The sequence below is a fragment of the Scyliorhinus canicula genome, chromosome 19 (assembly GCF_902713615.1).
Source record: "Scyliorhinus canicula chromosome 19, sScyCan1.1, whole genome shotgun sequence".
Lineage (NCBI taxonomy): Eukaryota > Metazoa > Chordata > Chondrichthyes > Carcharhiniformes > Scyliorhinidae > Scyliorhinus > Scyliorhinus canicula.
In genome coordinates this window covers 55,076,782-55,095,622 of record NC_052164.1, presented here as the reverse complement: position 1 = coordinate 55,095,622, position 18,841 = coordinate 55,076,782, and the positions used below count along the sequence as shown (strand labels likewise).

The 18,841-nt window shown below is 44.0% G+C and overlaps 1 protein-coding gene across 2 annotated transcripts in view; it reads right to left on the bottom strand.

The window, feature by feature from the left end:
• Nucleotides 1-18,841, bottom strand: part of cdc27 (cell division cycle 27) — a 172,382-nt gene that overhangs the window by 85,879 nt on the left and 67,662 nt on the right. For both annotated transcript variants that reach the window (XR_005458146.1, XM_038778643.1), the window contains exons 10-11: nt 18,193-18,365; nt 17,475-17,627 (exon numbers count right to left, since the gene is read on the bottom strand). Coding sequence is in view for 1 of the 2 variants with exons in the window: in XM_038778643.1 (XP_038634571.1) it covers nt 17,475-17,627; nt 18,193-18,365 (326 nt within the window). In the remaining variant the exon portion in view is untranslated. The remainder of the gene's footprint in view (nt 1-17,474; nt 17,628-18,192; nt 18,366-18,841) is intronic.

The window sequence follows — 18,841 nt, the reverse complement described above, 5'->3', positions numbered from 1 at the left end:
CCAGGTGTGGCCTCACTAACACCTTTATATTGCAACATAACCTCCCTAGTCTTAAACTCCATCCCTCCTGCAATGAAGGACAAAACTCCATTTGCCTTCTTAATCACCTGTTGCACCCGTAAACCAACTTTTTGCAACTCATGCACTAGCACACCCAAGTCTCTCTGCACAGCAGCATGTTTTAATATTTTATCATTTAAATAATAATCCCTTCTGCTATTATTCCTACCAAAATGGATAACCTCACATTTGTCAACATTGTATTCCATCTGCCTGGCCCTAGCGCATTCACTTAACCTATCCAAATCCCTCTGCAGACTTCCAGTATCCTCTGCACTTTTCGCTTTACCACTCATCTTAGTGTCGTCTGCAAACTTGGACACATTGCACTTGGTCCCCAACTACAAATCGTCAATGTAAACTGTGACAGTTGTGGGCCCAACACTGATCTCAGAGGGACACCACTAGATACTGATTGCCAACCAGAGAAACACCCATTAATCCCCACTCTTTTGCTTTCTATTAATTAATCAATCCTCTATCCATGCTACCATTTGCTACCATTTGACCCTGATCGCCATGCATCTTTATCTTATGCAGCAACCTTTTGTGTGGCACCTTGTCAATAGCTTTCTGGAAATCCAGATATGCCACATCTGTTGGCTCTGTTATCTATCGCACTGGTAATGTCTTCATAAAATTCCACTAAATCAGTTGGACACGACCTGCCCTTTATGAACCCATGGTGAGTCTGTCCAATGGGACAATTTCTATCCAGATGCCTCGCTATTTCTTCCTTGATGATAGATTCCAGCATCTTCCCTACTACCGAAGTTAAGCTAACTGGCCTATAATTACCCGCTTTCTGCCTACCTCCCTTTTTAAACAGTGGTGTCACGTGTGCTATTTTCACATCTGCCAGGACCACCCGAGAGTCTAGTAAATTTTGGTAAATTATCACGGTTGCATTTTCAATTTCCCTAGCCATCTCTTTTAGTACACTGGGATGCATTTCATCAGGGCCAGGAGACTTGTCTACCTTTAGCCCCATTAGCTTGCCCATCACTACCTCCGTAATGATAACAATCGTCTCAAGGTCCTCATCTCTCATAGCCTCATTTCCATCAGTCACTGGCAGGTTACTTGCGTCTTCCACTGTGAAGACAGACTCAAAAAACCTGTTCAGTTCCTCAGCCATTTCCTCATCTTCCATTATTAAATCTCCCTTCTTATCCTCTAAAGGACCAAAATTTACCTTAGCCATTCTTTTTTGTTTTATTTATTTGGAGAAAGTTTTACTATCTGTTTTTACATTCTGAGCAAGTTTACTCTCATAATCTATCTTACTCTTAACATAGAACAGTACAGCACAGAACAGGCCCTTCAGCCCTCGATATTGTGCCAAGCCTTGTCCGAAACCAAGATCAAGCTATCCCACTCCGTCATTCTGGTGTGCCTATCCAATAACCGCTTGTAAATTCCTAATGTATCCGACTCCATTATCACATTCTCTTTATAGCTTTTTTAATAGCTTTCTGTTGCCCCGTAAAGTTTTACCAGTCCTCTAGTCTCCCACTAATCTTTGCCACTTTGTATACTTTTTCCTTCGATTTGATACTCTCCCTCATTTCCTTAGATATTCACGGTCAATTTTCCCTCTTTCAATCTCCTTCCTTTCTGTTGGTATAAACCTTTGCTGAGCACTGTGAAAAATCGCTTGGAAGGTTCTCCACTGTTCCTCAACTGTTTCACCATAAAGTCTTTGCTCCCAGTCTACCTTAGCTAGCTCTTCTCTCATACCATTGTAATCTCCTTTGTTTAAGCCCAAAACAAGAGTGTTTGATTTTACCTTCTCATCCTCCATCTGTACTTTAAATTCCACCATATTGTGATCACCAGGATGTTGCCTGGTATGGAGAAAGGTTGAGTAGATTAGGATTGTTGTCATTGGAAAGACGGAGGTTGAGGGGGGACCTGATTGAGGTCTACAAAATTATGAGATGTATGGACAGGGTGGCTAGCAACAAGCTTTTTCCAAGAGTGGGGATGTCAGTTACAGGGGGTCACGATTTCAAAGTGAGAGGGGGATAGTTTAAGGGAGATGTGCGTGGAAAGTTTTTTACGCAGAGGGTGGTGGGTGCCTGGAACACTTTACCAGCGGAGGTGGTAGAGGCGGGCACGATAGCATCATTTAAGAGGCATCTAGATGGGTATATGAACGGGTGGGAACAGAGGGAAGTAGACCTTGGAAAATAGGAGACAGGTTTAGATAAAGGATCTGGATCGGCGCAGGCTGGGAGGGCCGAAGGGCCTGTTTACATAGAATCTACAGTGCAGAAGAAGGCCATTCAGCCCATCGAGTCCGCAACGGCTCCTGGAAAGAGCATCCCACCCAAGGCCAACACCTCCACCCTATCCCCATAACCCAGTAACCCCACCCAACACTAAGGGCAATTTTGGACACTAAGGGTAATTTATCATGGCCAATCCACCTAACCCGCACATCTTTGGACTGTGGGAGGAAACCAGAGTACCCAGAGGAATCCCACGCACACACGGGGAGGATGTGCAGACTCCGCACAGACAGTGACCCAAGCCGGAATCGAACCTGGGACCCTGGAGCTGTGAAGCGATTGTGCTATCCACAATGCTACCGTGATGCCCTGTGCTGTAATTTTGTGCTGTAAATCCTGTGCTGTAATTTTCTTTGTTCTTTGATCACTCCTTCCAGAGGATCCCGAACTATGAAATCATTAATCAATCCTTTCTCATTACCCAGGACCAGATCTAAGATTGCTTGTTCCCTCGTATGTTTCATTACATACTGTTCTCAGAAACTATCGCGGATACATTCTATAAATTCCTCCTCAAGGCTGCCTTGGCCGACCTGGTTAAACCAATCGACATGTACATTAAAATCCCCCATGATACCGGCTGTACATGCATCAGTTAAACAAAGAACAAAGAAAGGTACAGCATGGGAACAGACCCTTCTTCCCTCCACGCCTGTGCCGACCAAGCTGCCTGTCTAAACTAAAATCTTCTGCACTTCCGGGGTCCGTATCCCTCTATTCCCATCCTTTTCATGTATGTGTCAAGATGCCCCTTAAACGTCACTATCGTCCTTGCTTCCACCACCTCCTCCTGCAGCGAGTTCCAGGCACCCACTACCCTTGTATTTCTACCAGTTATTTATTTGTTTATTGCACGTCCCACCGTAATGTTACTATTTGGTGGCCTATAGTGATTTTTTTTCGTCCTTACTATTCCTGATTTCAACCCAAATGGATTTAACCTCATCCTCCATAGCACCCTTACCATCCACTCTGTCCTTCCAAATAGTTTGATACCCGTGGATATTTAACTCCCAGTCGTGACCCTCCTTTAACCATGTTTCAGTAATGGCCACTAAATCATAGTCAGTCATGCTGATTTGCGCCATCAACTCATTTACCTTATTTCGAATACTACAAGCATTCAGTTAAAGTACCCTCATGTTGGCTTTTATACCTCCAATTTGAATCTTAACACCTGTCAGTAACCTCTCCCAAGTTAATTTTCCTTTTAACTTTTCTCCTAATTTTACTTTCGTTGAGCCCATATCTTCATGTAATAAAAGAGAAAATGCTGGAAAATCTCAGCAAGTCTGGCAGCATCTGTAGGGAGAGAAATGAGCTAATGTTTCAAGTCCAATGACTCTTTGTCAAAGCTTTGACAAAGAGTCTCAAACTCGAAACGTTAGCTCTTTTCTCTCCCTACAGATGCTGCCAGACTTGCTAAGATTTTCCAGTATTTTCTCTTTCGTTTCAGATTCCAGCATCCGCAGTAATTTGCTTTTATCTTCATGTAATAACCTGCTGCTTCGCTTTCCATTTATGTTTTTACTTCCTGTTTTATTCCTTTTAGTATTACTGGGCCTATTCACGGAGCTCTCCTCAGTCACTGTACTGTGGCCCTTTTTGATTTCTGACTATGGCCTCTCTGCCTTACTTTTTCCCCTTTACTGCTTTTTGTTTCTGGCTCTGTTTTACTTCCCATTGACTTCCTGCATTGGTTCCCATCCCCCTGCCACATTAGTTTAAACCCTCCCTAACAGAAGGGTGACTGAAGAGTGGCAGGATCAGACAAAGACAGCATGGATTTATGAAAGAATCATACTTGGCAAATCTACGGGAATTCTTCGAGGATGTAATTAGTAGAGTTGACGAGGGAATCCAGTGGATGTGGTTTCGTTGGACTTTCAGAAGGCTTTTGAAAAAGTCCCACCTGAGAGATTAGCGTGTAAAATTAAAGTCCATGGGTTTGGGGGGTAGTGCATTAAGATGGATAGAAAACTGGTTGGAAGACAGGAAACAAAGTAGGAATAAATGGGTCTTTATGCAAATGGTAGCAGGGATGAGTGCGGTACCACAGAAATCAGTGCTGGGAACCCAGCTATTCACAATATATATCAATGATTTAGATGGGGGAACTAAATGTAATATCACCAAATTTGCAGGTGACACAAAGCTGGGTGGGAAGGTGAGCTCTGAGGAAGGTGCAGAGATGCTTCAGTGTGACTTGGATAAGTTGTGTGGGCAAGTGCAAGGCAGATGTAGTATAAATCTGTTGTTATTCACTTTGGTAGCAAAAACAGTAATGCAGATTATCTTGGGCCTTGGTGAGATCACACCTGGAATAGTGTGTGCAGTTTGGTCTCATAGGAACAGGTCATTCAGTCCCTCAAGCCTGCCCTGCCATTCTCAGAGATCATGAGGGCAGCAGGGTAGCATGATGGTTAGCATAAATGCTTCACAGCTCCAGGGTCCCAGGTTCGGTTCCCGGCTGGGTCACTGTCTGTGTGGAGTCTGCACGTCCTCCCACTGTGTGCGTGGGTTTCCTCCGGGTGCTCCGGTTTCCTCCCACAGTCCAAAGATGTGCGGGTTAGGTGGATTGGCCATGCTAAATTGCCCTTGGTGTCCTAATAAAAGTAAGGTTAAGGGGGTTTATTGGGTTACGGGTATAAGGTGGATACGTGGGTTTGAGTAGGGTGATCATGGCTCGGCACAACATTGAGGGCCGAAGGGCCTGTTCTGTGCTGTACTGTTCTATGACTGATCTGTAGCCTTTGGCCCATATCACTTAATATCTTTGCTTAACAAAAATCTATCTATCTCACAATTAAAATGAACTGATATAGCTTGAACAACTGTTTGCACAAACAATACCGCACAGGAACAGGTCCTTCGGCCCTCCAAGCCTGCGCTGATCACGTGTCCTATCTAGACCAACTGCTGGCATCTATACTCCGTCTGATCATGTGTCTATCGAGATAGGTCTTAAAGGTCGCTAACGGATCTGCCTCAACCACCTCATTTGGCAGTGCATTCCAGGCCACCACCACCCTCTGTGCAAAGAGCTTTCCCAGCGCATCTCTACTCAACCTGTCCCCCCCCCCCCCCCCCCCCCCCCCCCCTCACCTTGAACTTGTGCCCCCTTGTAATTGTCAGTTCTGGCCTGGGAAAAAGACTCCAACCGCTCACCCTATCTATACCCCTAATAATTTTATAAACTTCTATTATGTCGCCCCTCAGCCTCCGGCTCTCTCGGGAGAACAATCCCAGTTTATTCAGTCTCTCCTCATAGCCAATACCCTCCATGCCAGGCAACATCCTTTTCTGTACTCTCTCCAAAGCCTCCACGACCTTCTGGTCGTGCGGTGACCAGAATTGAACACAGTATTCCAAATACGGCCTAACCAACGTTCTATATAATTCTCGAGCTTTTATACTCGACAACCCGTCCTATGAAGGCATGCATGCCATATGCTTTCCTTACCACCATTTCCAACTGTGCTGGCATTTTTAAGGATCTGTAGACCCACACGGCCAGTTCTCTCTGTGTCTCTATGCTCCTGATGGTTCTGCCATTTATTTTGTAGCTCCCACTTGAATTGGATCTACCACAATGCATCACCTCGCATTTGTCCGGGTTAAATTCCATCTGCCATTTCTCTGCCCAATTTTACAGCCTATGTTTACCCTGCTGTATTCTCTGACAATCTTCATCACTATCCGCAACTCCTGCAATCTTCGTATCATCCGCAAACTTGCTAATCAGACCCGCTACGTTTTCTTCCAAGTCATTTATATTTATTACAAATAGCAGAGGTCTCAGTACTGATCCCTGTAGAACACCACTAGTTACAGACCTCCATTCGGAAAAACACCATTCCACTGCTTCCCTGTCTTCTCTGGCCAAGCCAATTCTGGATCTATCCAGCTAGTTCATCCTGACCCCAGTGATATAATCTTTTGCACCAGCCTGCCATGAGGGACCTCATCAAATTGCTTTATTAAAGTCCATGCAAACAACATCCACAGCCCTTCCCTCGTCAATCATATTCGTCACCTCCTCAAAGAATTCAAGCAAATTCATGAGACATGACCTCTCTCGTACAAAACCATGCTATATGTCGCTGATAAGACCGTTCACTTCCAAATGTGCACAGATCCTTTCTCTGAGAATCTTTTCCAACAATTTCACTATCACTGGCGTCAGGCTCACTGGCCTATAATTACCCAGATTATCCTTGCAACACTTCTTAAATAACAGTACAACAGTGGCTATCCTCCAATCCTTTAGGATCTCACCTGTAGCCAATGAGGACACACAGATTTCTGTCAGATGCCAGCGATTTCATCTCTTGCCTCCCTCAGTAATGTGGGATAGATGCCATCTGACCCTGGGGATTGGTCTACCTTCATGCTTTTTAACACATCTCCTGTCTCCTCGTAATAACAGTCTGTTCTGTAGTGTTTGTGGCAGTGTGCTCCAAATCTCTATCACCCTTTGAGTAATAGAAGTTACCCGAGGAATGAGCAGTGCTCCGAAAGCTAGTGTTTGAAACAAACCTGTTGGACTTTAACCTGTTGTTGTAAGACTTCTTACTATGCTCACCCCAGTCCAATGCCGGCATCTCCACATCACCCTTTGAGTAAAGAGGTGCTTCCCAACATCTCTCCTGAACGGTCTGGCCCTACATTTTACATTAGAATCTCCAAGCAGTGTAAATAGTTCATCTTCACCTATCCTGTTTTTCTCTGTTAAGTAAGAAGTCACACAACACCAGGTTAAAGTCCAACAGGTTTATTTGGAATCACAAGATTTCGAAGCACTGCTTCTTCATCAAGGGAAGTGGAGGCAGGTTCACAAACACAGCATTTTCTAGGCAGAGACACAATATCAAGATAATTACAGATTGTAATGTGAATAATAGTTGGAATGCAAGTCTTACAGGTAAACAAGTCTTGGTACCAACAGTGTGAGTCGAACGAGGGATAATCACAGATAATCGAGATGTGAATTGTCTCAAGCCAGGACAGTTAGCAGGATTCTGCAAACCTGCTGGGGGTTTCATGTAATGTGACATAAACCCGAGATCCTAGTTGAGGCTGTCCTCATGAATTCATACTTGGCTACCAGTTTCTGCTGACCGATTCTGCAACCACAACACCACACAGCCCTGCCATGGCAACCTCTGCAAGACGTGCCAGATCATCGACATGGATACCACCATTACACACAAGAACACACCCACCAGGTACGTGGTATACACTTGGCCACGTTGTCTACCTCATACACTGCAGGAAAGCATATTCCGAGGCGTGGTACATTGGCGAGACCATGCAGACGCTGCGACAACTGATGAACGGTCATCGCGTGACAATCGCCAGGCAGGAACGTTCCCTTCCAGTCGGGGAACACCTCAGCAGTCAAGGGCATTCAGCCTCTGATCTTCAGGTAAGCGTTCTCCAAGGCGGCCTTCAGGACATGCAACAACAAAGAATTGCCGAGCAGAAACTGATAGCCAAGTTCCACACACTTGCCTCAACCGGGACTTTGGATTCATGTCGCATTACATTCACTCCCCACCATCTGGCCTGGGCTTGCGAAATCCTACCAACTGTCCTGGCTTGAGACAATTCATACCTCTTTAACCCGTGATTATCCCTCTCTCCAGTCGCTCCGTCTGGACCTGTAAAGACTTAATTACCTGCAACGACTCGCATTCGATGTATCGTCTTGCATCACTGACTTTATATACGTGTTTCTGGAACTCAACTCTTCATTCACCTGAGGAAGGAGCTGTGCTCTGAAATCTAGTGATTCGAAACAAACCTGTTGGACTTTAACCTGGTGTTGTAAGACGTCTTACTATTAGTTTCCTGGTTAGTGATGCTGTACTTGCACTAATTCTATTCAGTCCGTGTCCTCTACAACTAGAGGCGGTAGCATGGTGGTTAGCATAAATGCTTCACAGCTCCAGGGTCCCAGGTTCGGTTCCCGGCTGGGTCACTGTCTGTGCGGAGTCTGCACGTCCTCCCCATGTGTGCGTGGGTTTCCTCCGGGTGCTCCGGTTTCCTCCCACAGTCCAAAGATGTGCGGGTTAGGTCGATTGGCCATGCTAAATTGCCCGTAGTGTCCTAAAAAAAGTAAGGTTAAGGGGGGGGTTGTTGGGTTACGGGTATAGGGTGGATACGTGGGTTTGAGTAGGGTGATCATTGCTCGGCACAACATCGAGGGTCGAAGGGCCTGTTCTGTGCTGTACTGTTCTATGTTACCCTCAATGATGGGGAACCCAGAACATCAGTACGAACTATAATTTTTTTGGGACCTCTGGCAAGGTACCCTCCTTTTCTACAGTAAATATGGCGGCAAAGTAATTGTGCAACATGTCTGCCATTTTCCCATTAATACTCAATATCGACATTTTCAGCTTTTAGTGGGCCTACATTGTTCTTAATCACCCACTTTCCCTTTATATAACCATGACATTTCTTCTTGTTGATTTTGATGTCCCTTGCAAGTTTCTTTTCATAATCCCTTTTCGTAGCTCCTACAAACTGCTTTGTGACCCTTTGGTGGTCCTTGCACCTATCCCATTGTCTGGATCTGTGCTATGTCTTGCATTTTTGGACGTTTCTTTTAGTTTTATGCTATCCCATACCTTTTAGTTGTCCATAGCTGCTTTTTTGTGAAGCGGAGCATTACCCTCTCAGGGGTGTATACTTGTTCTGCATCTCGTGACATGTTTCTTTCAATACTATCACTGATCCTTAGTCGTTTGACCCATTAACAGATCTTCCAAGTTTACTGTGCACAGTCTCTGCCTCATTCAATTAAGTCCTCCTTACCCTTACCTAAATTTCTCCTTGTCCGAGGAAGGATATTCTTGCCATTGAGCGAGTGCAACAAAGGTTTACCAGACTGATTCCTGGGATCGCAGGACTGGCATACGAGGAGAGATTGAATTGGTTAGGATTATATTCGCTGCGGTTTAAAGAATACAGGGGAGGAGGGCTCTCAATCGATTCCTATAAAATTTTAACAGGACTAAACGGTAGATGCAGGGAGGATGTTTCCGATGGCTGGGGAATCCAGAACCAGAGGTCACAGTCCGAGGATAAAGGCAAAACCATTTAGGACTGAGATAGAACATAGAACATTACAGCACAGTCCAGGCCCTTTGGCCCTCGATGTTACGCCAACCTGCGAAACCACTCTAAAGCCCATCTACACTATTCCCTTATTGTCCATATGTCTATCCAATGACCATTTGAATGCCCTTAGTGTTGGTGAGTCCATTACTGTTGCAGGCAGGGCATTCCACGCCCTTAATACTCTCTGAGTAAAGAACCTACTTCTGACATCTGTTCTATATCTATCTCACCTCAATTTAAAGCTATGTCCCCTCGTGCTAGACACCACAATCAGAGGAAAACACTCTCACTGTCCACCCTATCTAATCCTCTGATCATCTTGTATGCCTCAATTAAGTCACCTCTTAACCTTCTTCTCTCTAACGAAAACAGCCTCAAGTCCCTCAGCCTTCCCTCATAAGATCTTCCCTCCATACCAGGCAACATTCTGATAAATCTCCTCTGCACCCTTACCAATGCTTCCACATCCTTCCTATAATGCGGCGACCAGAATTGCACGCAATACTCCAAATGCGGCCACACCAGAGTTTTGGACAGCTGCAACATGACCTCATGGTTCCAAAACTCAATCCCTCTACCAATAAATACTAACACACCGTACGCCTTCTTAACAACCCTCTCAACCTGGGTGGCAACTTTCAGGGATCTATGGACATGGACACCGAGATCTCTCTGCTCATCCACACTACCAAGAATCTTCCCATTAGCCCAGCACACTCTATTCCTGTTATTCCTTCCAAAATGAATCACCTCACACTTTTCTGCATTGAACTCCATTTGCCACCTCTCAGCCCAGCGCTGCAGCTTATCTATGTCCTTCTGTAACTTGTAACATCCTTCCGCACTGTCCACAACTCCACCGACTTTAGTGTCATCTGTACATTTAATCACCCATCCTTCTACGCCCTCCTCCAGGTCATTTATAAAAATGACAAACAGCAGTGGCCCCAAAACAGATCCTTGTGGTACACCACTAACTAGTAGCTGGACTCCAGTCTGAACATTTCCCATCAACCACCACCCTTTGTCTTCTTCCAGCTAGCCAATTTCTGATCCAAACTGTTAAATCACCCGGAATCCCATGCCTCCGTATTTTCTGCAAAAGCCTACCGTGGGGAACCTTATCAAACACATCATAATTGCCTTTTCTCCAGTTATAACTCTTGCCCTGCGGTATATACCTATCCCTTTCCATCACTAAAGTAAACGTAATCGAATTGTGGTCACTATCACCAAAGTGCTCACCTATCTCCAAATCTAACACCTGTCCTGGTTCATTACCCAGTACCAAATCTAATATGGCTTCGCCTCTCGTTGGCCTATCTACGTACTGTGTCAGGAAACCCTCCTGCACACATAGAACATAGAACGATACAGCGCAGTATCTTCAGCCCTCGATGTTGCACCGACATGGAAAAAATCTAAAGGCCATCTAACCTACACTATGCCCTTATCATCCATATGCTTATCCAATAAATTTTTAAATGCCCTCAATGTTGGCGAGTTCACTACTGTTGCAGGTAGGGCATTCCACGGCCTCACCACTCTTTGCGTAAAAAACCCACCTCTGACCTCTGTCCTATATCTATTACCCCTCAATTTAAGGCTATGTCCCCTCGTGCTAGCCACCTCCATCCGCAGGAGAAGGCTCTCGCTGTCCACCCTATCTAACCCTCTGATCATTTTGTATGCCTCTATTAAGTCACCTCTTAACCTTCTTCTCTCTAACGAAAACAACCTCAAGTCCATCAGCCTTTCCTCATAAGATTTTCCCTCCATACCAGGCAACATCCTGGTAAATCTCCTCTGCACCCGTTCCAAAGCTTCCACGTCCTTCCTATAATGAGGCGACCAGAACTGTACGCAATACTCCAAATGTGGCCATACTAGAGTTTTGTACAACTGCAACATGACCTCATGGCTCCGGAACTCAATCCCTCTACCAATAAAGGCCAACACACCATAGGCCTTCTTCACTACCCTATCAACCTGGGTGGCAACTTTCAGGGATCTATGTACATGGACACCGAGATCCCTCTGCTCATCCACACTACCAAGAATTTTACCATTAGCCAAATATTCCGCATTCCTGTTATTCTTTCCAAAGTGAATCACCTCACACTTCTCCACATTAAACTCCATTTGCCACCTCTCAGCCCAGCTCTGCAGCTTATCTATGTCCCTCTGTAACCTGCAACATCCTTCCGCACTGTCTACAACTCCACCGACTTTAGTGTCGTCTGCAAATTTACTCACCCATCCTTCTGCGCCCTCCTCTAGGTCATTTATAAAAATGACAAACAGCAACGGCCCCAGAACAGATCCTTGTGGTACGCCACTCGTAACTGAACTCCATTCTGAACATTTCCCATCAACTACCACTCTCTGTCTTCTTTCAACTAGCCAATTTCTGATCCACATCTCTAAATCACCCTCAATCCCCAGCCTCCGTATTTTCTGCAATAGCCGACCGTGGGGAACCTTATCAAACGCTTTACTGAAATCCATAGACACCACATCAACTGCTCTACCCTCGTCTACCTGTTCAGTCACCTTCTCAAAGAACTCGATAAGGTTTGTGAGGCATGACCTACCCTTCACAAAACCATGCTGACTGTCCCTAATCATATTATTCCTATCTAGATGATTATAAATCGTATCTTTTATAATCCTCTCCAAGACTTTACCCACCAGACGTTAGGCTCACCGGCCTATAGTTACCGGGGTTATCTCTACTCCCCTTCTTGAACAAAGGGACCACATTTGCTATCCTCCAGTCCTCTGGCACTATTCCTGTAGCCAATGATGACCTAAAAATCAAAGCCAAAGGCTCAGCAATCTCTTCCCTGGCTTCCCAGAGAATCCTAGGATAAATCCCATCTGGCCCCGGGGACTTATCTATTTTCACCTTGTCCAGAATTGCCAACACTTCTTCCCTACGCACCTCAATGCCATCTATTCTAATAGCCTGGGTCTCAGCATTCTCCTCCACAATATTATCTTTTTCTTGAGTGAATACTGACGAAAAGTATTCATTTAGTATCTCGCTTATCTCCTCAGCCTCCACACACAACTTCCCACCACTGTCCTTGACTGGCCCTACTCTTACCCTAGTCATTCTTTTATTCCTGACATACCTATAGAAAGCTTTTGGGTTTTCCTTGATCCTACCTGCCAAATACTTCTCATGTCCCCTCCTTGCTCGTCTCAGCTCTCTCTTTAGATCCTTCCTCGCTTCCTTGCAACTATCAAGCGCCCCAACTGAAACTTCACGCCTCATCTTCACATAGGCCTCCTTCTTCCTCTTAACAAGAGATTCCACTTCTTTGGTAAACCACGGTTCCCTCGCTCGACCCATTCCTCCCTGCCTGACTGGTACGTACTTATCAAGAACATGCAATAGCTGTTTCTTGAACAAGCTCCACATATCCAGTGTGCCCAACCCTTGCAGCCTACTTCTCCAACCAACACATCCTAAGTCATGTCTAATGGCATCATAATTGCCCTTCCCCCAGCTATAACTCTTGCCCTGTGGGCATTGGACAAAGTACTCGAACTATAGCGTTTCCATTCAATATTTGGAAAGTTAAAGTCCCCCATAACAACTACCCTGTTGCTTTCGCTCCTATCCAGAATCATAAATGAGGGGACATTTCTTCACCCAGAGAGTACACAGAAAGTGTTGAGGCCAAAACATGGTATGTTTTCAAGGAATTTGATGTAGCGCTTGGGGGTAAATGGATCAAAAGATATGGGGGGGGGGGGGGGGGGAAAGCAGGATAAGGTTACCGAGTTGGATGATCAGCCATGATTATAATGAATGCAGGCTCAAAAGGCTGAATGGCCTACTCTTGCTCCTACGTTTCTATAATAATTGGTTGGGGAACAGAAGGTGCACAATGCAGGAGAAGGCTACAGAGCCCACTTCATTTGCACATGCTTTCTGTCGTTATCCCAAACCTTTTATCTTTTTTAAAGATTGCCCCTTTATATGCAGCAATGGATTCGGCTTTCTGAAGTATTTGATAGGGAACTCCATTTTCTAACACCCATCTACATAGAAAACTAAATTCCTTTAAACTCTTGAATTATCCCTCGGGTTTTGTGACTTGCCAGATCACAAATTCTCAAATTTGAATATCTCTGGATCACCTTCTGGTTTTTGCTCTAATAAAGAGCCCAGTTTCTCTGGTGGTTTTGCTCCATTTCAAGTTTTACAGTGCACAATTTCTATTTTTCATGTCAAATACATCAACAGGTTAAAAAACAGCTTCTTCCCCGTTGTTACCAGACTTCTGAATGACCCTCTTATGGACTGAACTGATCTCTTCACACATCTTCTCTACTGATTAGCCATGATGTGGAGATGCCGGCGTTGGACTGGGGTGAGCACAGTAAGAAGTCTTACAACACCAGGTTAAGGTCCAACATGTTTGTTTCAAACACTACCTTTCGGAGCACTGCTCCTTCCTCGGGTGAATGAAGAGGTATGTTCCAGAAACATCAATATAGACAAATTCAAAGATGCCAGACAATGCTTAGAATGCGAGCATTAGCAGGTGATTAAGTCGTTACAGATCCAATAGTGATTAGTACTACACTCCCTATGCTTCACCCGATGCCGGTTCTCTATATTTACATTGTGTATTTATGTATGTCCTATGTTTTTTCATATTTGGAACTATCTGTCTGGACTGTACGCAGAACAATGCTTTTCACTGTACCTCGATACACCTGACAATAAATCAAATCCAAATCTGTCATATCTGCCCAAGATAAACAGATGTTTTGTGGAAGTCACGACAATCCCATTTACATATACCCAGACTGCTAAATTTTCTTCTTACAGTTCAGAATCATAAAATGCTTACCCCACAAAATGTGCAACTTGGTCCATTGTGTTGAGATAATTCTCCATAACAGCAACTCAGCTTGTCTTCACCTTTTCCCCTTAGCCCTACAACTGTTTTCTCTTCAATGCCCATTTTATTCCATGGGCTTCGATTTTGCTGGCAAGCTGGTTGTGTGACACTATCACAGCCCTTTGGAAGTTCATATACACTTCAATCCCATTTCCCCTTTGTTAACATCCTCCAAGATCATTAAATAAGACTTACCTTTAACAAATTGATGCTGGCTTTCTGGAATTAATCTACTTTTATCCAAGTGACTGTTTAATCTGGGATAAAATTTTATTTCAAAAAGCTTTCCCACCTCTGGTGTTAAACTAGCGGCCTGTAAATGTTAGGCTTATCCATGCACCCTTTCTTGAGCCAGGTCTTCATTTCTGTCATGACATATTCTAACTTGGCCACCTGCAGCTCACCGCTTACCATATGCTCTGTAAAGCTAATTTAGATCTTACTGCATTTACTCTTCCTCTGATCCCATCTCATAAATTATTCAGTGCTAACGGTTTCTCCCAATGTTTTGCGCACCATATTTCTCCTCGGTTCAAATCCTCCTTTCAAGGTAGTTTCAATTTCCCAGTAAACTGCACTCCCAAGGACATCAATACCTGCTTATAGAATTTAGTGCAGGAGGTCGTCATTCGGCCCATTAAGTCTGCATCAGCTCTTGGAAAGATCACCCTACCCAAGCCCACACCTCCACCCTATCCCCATAATCTACTAACCCCACCCAACACTAAGGGCAGTTTTGGTCACTAAGGGCAATTTAGCATGGCCAATCCACCTAACCTGCACATCTTTGGACTGTGGGAGGAAACCGGAGCACTTGGAGGAAACCCACATACACACGGGGAGAACGTGCAGACTCCGCACAGACAGTGACCGAAGCCGGGAATCGAACCTGGGTCCCTGGAACTGTGAAGTAACAGTGCTACCCACTGTGTTGCCCACAATGTGGGATTAGGAATGTTGGATTCTAAGTATTAGGCAATTTAAGGGTTAAAACCTGGGATGTATGTATTGTGTTTGACTGCAGTGGTTATGTTTTTAAAATGAAGTTTTAAAAAAAAAGTCTGGGAGCTTTAAGGAGTCAGAAGATAAAATTAACCAAAGATGTGTTTCTCAGCTAATGCACTCTGATCTGACTGGGGGGAAAGTCCCTGGAAAGGTGCTTTTAACCTCGAAAGTTAACTTGTTTTTCAGCTTGGTAGATAATTTAATTGGTGAGTGGAGCTAAGATTCAGAGACATTTTGAGAAAGCTTTTGCTGATGAGTTGAAGTCTGAACTGTCAGCCCTTGTTTTGACCACAAGTAAAGGCAGTTGGATAGGTATTAAAAGAGTAATAATATTTAAAACAGAGCAGTCTTGTCTGAGGACAAGGAAGAAGCAGAAACACCAGATGAAACAGTTATTTGAAGATATTCAGCCAGGATCTGAAGGGGTTCTAACAGGAACCAAAAATGTATTCTGTAAAGCAAGTATTAATCTATGCCATGCTGATTTTAAGCTAGATTGAGCACTCATGGTTTATTTTCTTGTTGTTTAATGGGACATTGAGTAGTCGTGATTAAGGGGAAATTGCAAGCTGTTCTTTTCAGGTATGAAGTTAAGAGTCTAATATTGTAACTATAATAACATTTTGCTTTAAAATACCAAATCCCTATTTGCAATCACTCCCAGAGTGAATCATTTTTTCCGCAGTCTTACAAAATAAACTAAAATATTAGGGTTTCGGTCCCGTATCCCAGCCACTGTTGGGGTCTGATCTGGGATTGTAATACTGCTTTGTTCAGAACCTGATGGACCTGCACAGGTCTGACCCACTAAATCTTGTCCCAATATTGCAAGAATCAAAAGCCCTCCTGCCTGCATCATTTGTCCTGCTGCTGCATGGTTCTATTTCTATATTAATTAGCAGCTGGCGCTTGAAAATTACTCCTTTTTAGGTCCTCTTGCTTGCTCATTTCTTTCCCAGCTCTTTTCAGCACACCGTTGCCTTCCCATCCTTCCTAAAGTGCGTGCACTGGTTTAGCACAGTGGGCCAAATAGCTGGCTTGCAAAGCTGAACAATGCCAGCAGCGCGGGTTCAATTCCCGTACCGGCCTCTCCGAACAGGCGCTGGAATATGGCTGGAATGTAACTTCATTGAAGCCTACTTGTGACAATAAGCAATTATTATTATTATTAATTCTCTAGCTCAACTGTACGTTTTACAGTTATACATGAATTCTTACTTTGTACTCTACACCCCTATTAATAAAGCCAGGGCTGCGGAGGAGAGTTACTGGAATGGTTCCAGTGCTGAAGATTTTAGCCACAAGGTTAGGTTGGAGAAGCTTCTGCTGTTCTCCTTAGAGATTGGGGGGGGGAGATTTGAAAGATGTGTACAAGATTATGACAGGTTTAAGATTGACAAAGAAAAGCTGTACCCATTGACTGATGCTGCAAGGCTGAGGCAACACACAGATTGAAGACTTTGGTTAAGAGGTGCAGGCCATCTGTGAGGAAAGTCTTATTTTCTTTATGTAGCAAGTGATAATAAATTGGAACTTGTTGCCCACAAGGATAGTGGAAAGAGATGATTACTCATTTCAAAAAAGGAAGTTGGATGGCCACTGAAGGAAGTAACCTTGTCGGGCTACATGGATAGAGCAGGGGGAATGGGACTGATTGCTATATAGAGTCGGATAGAATGGTCTCTTTCTGTGCTGTAATGACGAATCGCTATACCCTTTGTATCATTTTTTTGTTTATAAAATTATTTCACCATCTGTTTGTTCTCTCCCAGGACAAAATTTATCTCGCCAGAAGTCCAAATGGTGTCATCTGCTCCTGACATCCAGCTTCTAGCAATGGCAGCATCAACATGAGTTGATCCAAGAACGATCTGACTTCTAGAAAGAATGGCGAAGAGGACTGCAATAGCTAACGGGATCTGCAATTTACACTCTGACACTGTATTCTCCAGTTTCAATCTTATTCATTCCTCCCATTTCCCCTGAATCAACTGTTCTCAGGTTCATCTTGAATACAACCTCAAAGGGATCCCTATAGAGATCAAATGACAACTCAACAACTCACCTCTGGTGTGTTTCTATCCATTTCAGTCAAATCCTTCGAAAGGAGAGAGAGAGTCACATCCTTCTGCAGGTGCCACAACGTGGTGGAGTAGATCTCCATACCCTCGACTCGGTAGCTCTCAATGCGCCTCACCTCGGAAAATATCCTCTCTGCCTAGAAGACAAAAATGGTTGCAATGCAGAATAGAGCTGACAAGGTTTGAGGTGGTGAGCCAGCAGAAGAGTGGGGCAGCTGACAGTCAACAGAAGGTGAAGGCTGTGGGTCACATTTAAAACCTGGAGAGGCTGAAGATTTCTTTGAGAGGCCTAGGGGTGAGTGAAGTACTTGTTCCTTAAGGCTTATAAGGAGCGTTTCTGTATTAGATTTGGCTTAAATTTGAGTTTGGCAATTTGGTGCTTTCCCCTTTGGAATGAACAGGAATGCGTGAAGGCAATTCATGCTGTTCAATGTGGTGAAAGAATGATCGTTCATAAACGGTGCACCAGTCCATCTGAGGAGGAGATGACTAATCAGTATTCACAACATCCCAAAGTATTTCAGCATCGATGAATTAGTTTTAAAGTTTAGACAGTCACTTAGTTTTTAGGCAAGTACAGCCCATTGGTGCACAGAAAGATCTCAAGCCCAAATAGTCTGTTTAAGGTTATGAAGCAAAGTGATTCAAAGTTCACAAGGGCAACTTTCAAACATGTTTTTGTTAATTCCGCCATCCATTTACCTGCATATATTCAGCCAGCTCAAAATGTGCTCTTCCTATCTGACAGAGTACCCAACCAGTGTTGTAGTGATGTGAAGGCAGCTGGCTCAGGATACCAATTGCCTCTTTGCAGTTGTAAGAGCAAAGTGCCAAATAGCCTTTACCCATTTCTCGCAGTAGGTTCATCAGTCCATCTAGCATTGTCAAAAAAAACAGGAATAATGGAAGTTTCACTGTTAGATGACATGGAACAATATCACCAAGGTAAACAGAACAGAAAGTCCATCCCATCAATGCATCAAGCACTGAAGAAAATGAGCCCCTTAGGATTACTTCAATGAGAATTCGAATAACATTTCATATGCTAGGCAGAGAAAGCACTGGGTTTCTAAATAGGTTACTCATTTTCAAAAATATTCCATGATTCACTTTCGTTGCTCAGTTCCACGTCAACTCCAACCATTTGGCCAGCCCCAAAGCTGTGGTTTCCCCGTTTTATGTCGGTTACACACTTTTACATGATTGGTAAACTTCTCATTTCAAAGATGCTTGGCTTTCCGGAGTTAAGATAACTCCTGTATTTACTGAAACAAAATGAAGCTTTCAAGTCCTAATCATTAACTGAGTTTAAAACAATTTAATTGGCACACATTTTAAGTTGATTTGATAT